This window comes from Photinus pyralis, unplaced genomic scaffold (assembly GCF_008802855.1).
Source record: "Photinus pyralis isolate 1611_PpyrPB1 unplaced genomic scaffold, Ppyr1.3 Ppyr1.4_LG5, whole genome shotgun sequence".
Lineage (NCBI taxonomy): Eukaryota > Metazoa > Arthropoda > Insecta > Coleoptera > Lampyridae > Photinus > Photinus pyralis.
The window spans coordinates 46182714-46187574 of record NW_022170596.1 but is presented as its reverse complement, the minus strand read 5'-3'; the positions used below and the strand labels follow the sequence as shown (position 1 = coordinate 46187574).

The 4861-nt window shown below is 35.3% G+C and overlaps 1 protein-coding gene across 1 annotated transcript; it reads left to right on the top strand.

Moving 5' to 3' along the window:
- The first annotated feature begins 386 nt into the window (after positions 1-386).
- On the top strand, positions 387-2822 carry LOC116172142. Its single transcript, XM_031489288.1, has 3 exons — positions 387-1805; positions 1864-2190; positions 2242-2822. The coding sequence occupies exons 1-3, from the start codon at positions 1787-1789 to the stop codon at positions 2625-2627; spliced, it is 732 nt and encodes a 243-aa protein (XP_031345148.1). The 5' UTR covers positions 387-1786; the 3' UTR covers positions 2628-2822.
- Positions 2823-4861: the final 2039 nt, after the last annotated feature.

Sequence of the window (4861 nt, the reverse complement as noted above, 5' to 3'; positions counted from 1 at the left end):
TTTTTTAAGAAAGTTTTACTGACTTTTGAAGGCAAACAACATGAAGATGTACCACTATTTCTTTAAATTACTTATGTAAGGGTTCTTGCATTGGTCTAAAACACTACCATTACATTTTTACAAAAGTACAAAACACATTATTCCCAATCTTCTATAGAAACATAGTTTTTCTGAAGTCACCTGTAGAATTAAAATACCGTTGTTTTCTATGTAACCATAGGATTAAGTTTTTTACACGGTTCAAGAGCCTAAATCCATTTATCGCATCGTATATGTATATATATGTGTGTGTGTGTGAGGGTGTGTGCGAGGGTGCGTGTGTGCGTGTGTGTGTATATATCCGATACGTTTTTTAGTTCTTAGTAGTAAAACTTTTTAAAGGAATCCTGGACGCTAATCAAGGACTATATTAGTATTACTTTCAGTCGAAATTGAAACTGCACGCCTACTATGCGATTTTTGCGTAGAGGTAGAGATTAAACACCCTGTTTTTTTTTAGGAAACATCAAGTTATTGGACCTGCCCCCCCAAAGTCTATACAAAAAACATTGTCTGTTCAGAACATTTCGTGGAAAGTGATTACACTAATCCTCGGTTAAAATCAAAGTTAAAAAAAGGAGCAATCCCAAAGTCCTATCAAATTTGTTCAACACCGACAGTGCCACTTAATATTCTTCAAACAGTTCCCCGGTTGCTGCTGCATCTGAAAAGCTCCAAACATCTGAGCTTGGCGAAATGTCTGTTCTTCTGCCAAAGTGCCAATCAAGACATAAAGCATAAAATCTACAACTGACATTTCGGAAGAAATTGCAAGTAAATCAACCGACTTTGATATATCACCATCTCATCAACAATGGCTTACAGACATTACGAATATGCCAGAGCGCTCTCCCAAGAAGTGTAAAAGAAAGTTACAGTTGCAGGACCTTACCCCACGTGCAAAGAAAATGAAGCAGACTTTGGAAGATCAAAAACGTCTTTTAAAGAATAAACGATCAACAATTGCCAGATTAAGATTAAACCAAAAAAAGAAAACACAAAATGCCACTTTGACTAATATTATCGGCAGTGTGAAATTTGTATCAAAACAATCACGAGTTTTGACAAAAATGGATATACTGCATAAAAAGAATAGGCAATGGGCAAACGATGAAAAGGAATTTGCACTGCAACTTTTTTATAAATCTCCCGCCTATAAATTTCTTAAAAATAAACAAATAGTTCTGCCCAGCATGTCCACAATTCGAAAATGGATTGGCGATTCCAAATTTAATGAAGAATTTAAAACTAAAGATTGCAACTATGGATAGAGACTGAGAAATATCTGTAAATGGCACCATAAATAGTATATAAAGATACTTACTGTATAGCATTCATATATGGTCACCCTATCATGTTTGTAAGCATAAGTACTTACATTCCATCTTGGTTCACCCTATAAATTGTGTGTAAGGCGTCATTTAGGGAAATAAAGCCATTACTTATTACAATCAACTCCATTATATAATTATTCGTGAACTTATCATTATCTCTAATAAGTAGGTAAAAAATTATTTGTACTTACAATAGATCACTTACTTGTAATGTTGAACAGAAGTCCCGATACATCATCAAGCAGTTTCAGGGTGATAATTTCGTCATTTACTCTAAATGTTACAGGTAATTTCATTCGTTTACAAAACGATCCTAACCTTCAATGTAAATAACCACAAAACCGCGCGGAATAAGAGCAGGGAATGGCGACGACGTCTCGAACAACGCAGTTCCACAGTTAAGAGCAACTTCGATGTATGATCATATCAGTGGTAAGTAAACTGAGTTTGTGTAAAAATTTATTTGTTTATTTAATATTTATACTTACAGGAGCTTTGGAACAGCTTATAAGAAAAGCTAATTTGCTCATTGAAAATGAGAATAATAATGCAGTAGAATGTTTAATGAATATTGTTTCGCGTTTTAATATGGGGAAGAGAACTAATTTGGGTGCAACGTGGATCATACGAAAGACGAGTTTACCTGGCAACTTTGCGGTACAACAAATCGTTATCTTTAGCACGGAAGCTACGGAGAATGACATTGCCAAAGAATCGGTGGCAATAAAGGCATTTGAAAAGAAGCAGAATGTGACCGTAACAAACACTGGATTGTGGATACATAAAGATTATGGTTTTTTAGGAGCATCACCAGATGGTAAGTATTTTTTTAAATTGCTAATTGTTTAATCAACTTTTTTTGTAATAGGTCTTGTTGGTACAGACACCATCGTGGAAGTGAAATGTCTGTATTCATGTTCAAAATTGGAGGAAACTGGTTTGGAAAAAATATTACGGTTTAAAAAAAAGACCTGTTTGCAACTAAAGGATGGCAAAACATCTTTAAACAGAAGACATTCTTATTGCTATCAAGTACAAGGCACCTTGAACATTGCCAAGAGGAGCAAATGTTATTTTGTTGTTTATATTAACGATGCAGTTCCACTCTACAGGGAGGAGATTGAAATAGACATCAATTTTTGGGAACATGAAATGGTACCAATATTAATAACTTTTTACAAAATGTGTATTGCTCCAGAAATTATAAGAACAATATCGGGAAAGGACAAAAGCGTGTTGATCCGCAATACATAAGATGCGATAAAAAACCGTGAACCGCAGTTGTTGGAAGCGTGTAAGAAGAAGCGAAAAACCAAAGCAGAAAACTAATTGCACAAGACTCAATCTTCAACACTGAAATCATGGCTATCTTGCTGAACGTAGGCCCTCAATAGGATTCCCTACGTCACTTTCAACTAAAATCCTCAACTGCATGTATACAGAAAATATAATATACAGGGTGTCCCTAAAAGGTCTGTACAACGCGCTACCAGGGGTTCTTGGTATCAAAATAGGACGATTTAACCCAACTTACCTCTATCCAAAAGTGCCTCGGTAAGGCGCTATCTACCGCCAAAGATTTAAAAAAAAAATCGTTATTTTTATTTGATCGGAAATAGTATATTGAAAGACAAGTGTTACAATGCGACCTATTGTAATACGACTATCTTGTGGCACGAGTGGCGACGCGAAGCGTAGCCACGAGTGTCCGCAAAATAGGAGTATTACAATAAAGCATGGTAACACGCGTTTTCCATACTATTTTTTCTATTTCGGTGCTTTAATTTAATTAAAAAAATCATTATCAGAAACTATAGGGAACATTAGAACTAACATGTTTTATGTTGGGAACACTTTTATGCCGTTAAGTTTTAGGTTGGCAGCGTAGTAAGACTGACATTTTGAAGTTCAATCATGGAAGTACCCAACGAAGTACCTACTTGTACTAACTAGTAACTGCCAACTTAAGAGATGAGTTACCAAAAAAAAAACGACTATAATCACTGTCTTTGTGCAACTGTTTTCGGCCGAAAACAGTTGTACAAAATCATCATTGTAACACCGAAATAGAAAAATGGTTTTGCCGATTAAAATGAAATTCCGGATGTGAATGTCTAATGTAAAAAGGGTCTTTGTGATATCATCGTTTTGATTGTAGTTGCTATGTAGGTGGTAAAATACTGACCATCCACATCTGAAGAGGTCTAAAACTTTTTAACTACTATTTTGACGGTTCTGAATTTTTAGACACTGATAGACAGTTTACTTGCAAGCATTTTTTGTCTCTTGATGAATATCGCTATCTGTGATGGTTTACGAAAAAAAAAAAATTTAGGCATGATGAATGGCATGCACCATACATGCGATTGTTCCTTAAAAACCATAAGTGCAAGCAAGAAGTAGGCTATGACGATTTGGAAACCTGTGAGTATATACTCCCTAACGCATTGGCGACCATTTCCACGACTGTATCCAAACACTAATAGCATATCAGTTAACTCTGCGTTACTGTATTGAAAGGCCATATTACAATTTTAACAATGAAATTTTAAGTCTTCAAGCAAAACGTAAATTGTTAAAGTTGAAGAAACAACAAACAAACGTTACGTCACTCTGTTTCACAGCCATCTTCTGATTTTTTTAGGAACAATCGCATGTATGGTGCATGCCATTCATCATGCCTAAATTATTTTTTTTTTCGTAAACCATCACAGATAGCGATATTCATCAAGAGACAAAAAATGCTTGCAAGTAAACTGTCTATCAGTGTCTAAAAATTCAGAACCGTCAAAATAGTAGTTAAAAAGTTTTAGATCTCTTCAGATGTGGATGGTCAGTATTTTACCACCTACATAGCAACTACAATCAAAACGATGATATCACAAAGACCCTTTTTACATTAGACATTCACATCCCGAATTTCATTTTAATCGGCAAAACCATTTTCCGATAAAATAAAAATAACGATTTTTTTTTAAATCTTTGGCGGTAGATAGCGCCTTACCGAGGCACTTTTGGATAGAGGTAAGTTGGTTAAATCGTCCTATTTTGATACCAAGAACCCCTGGTAGCGCGTTGTACAGACCTTTTAGGGACACCCTGTATAATACCATAAGTAGTCGAATGTCGAATATTTTTGAGCTGCTGTCACGAATGCTAGTTACGCTGATTAATACCACGAGCGCTTGCGCAAGTGGTATTAAAATGCGTAACTAGCATGAGTGGAGCAGCAGCTCAAAAATAATCTACAAATACTTCGACTACGAATGGTATTCGGAGGACTATTCAATGAATCCAAAGAAAAATTAAGCATAATTACCCACGCGAATGTATTTCCATGACAACAATAAACGTCAAAATAAATTACGGAAGTTGCTTTTCATTTTGCTATTGATTCTATTCGAACTTTTGTGCTCCAAGCTAATTCGTTATGAGTGATTAAATTAAAAGATGTGGTGATAAGTCGGTTGTCGAAATTGATTAACAAA

Bases quoted from the DNA above. Each gene is read 5' to 3' on its own strand.
- LOC116172142 (XM_031489288.1), top strand. The intron at 2,191-2,241 runs GTAAGTATTTTT...TTTTTGTAATAG, and splicing joins TTTAGGAGCATCACCAGATG to GTCTTGTTGGTACAGACACC.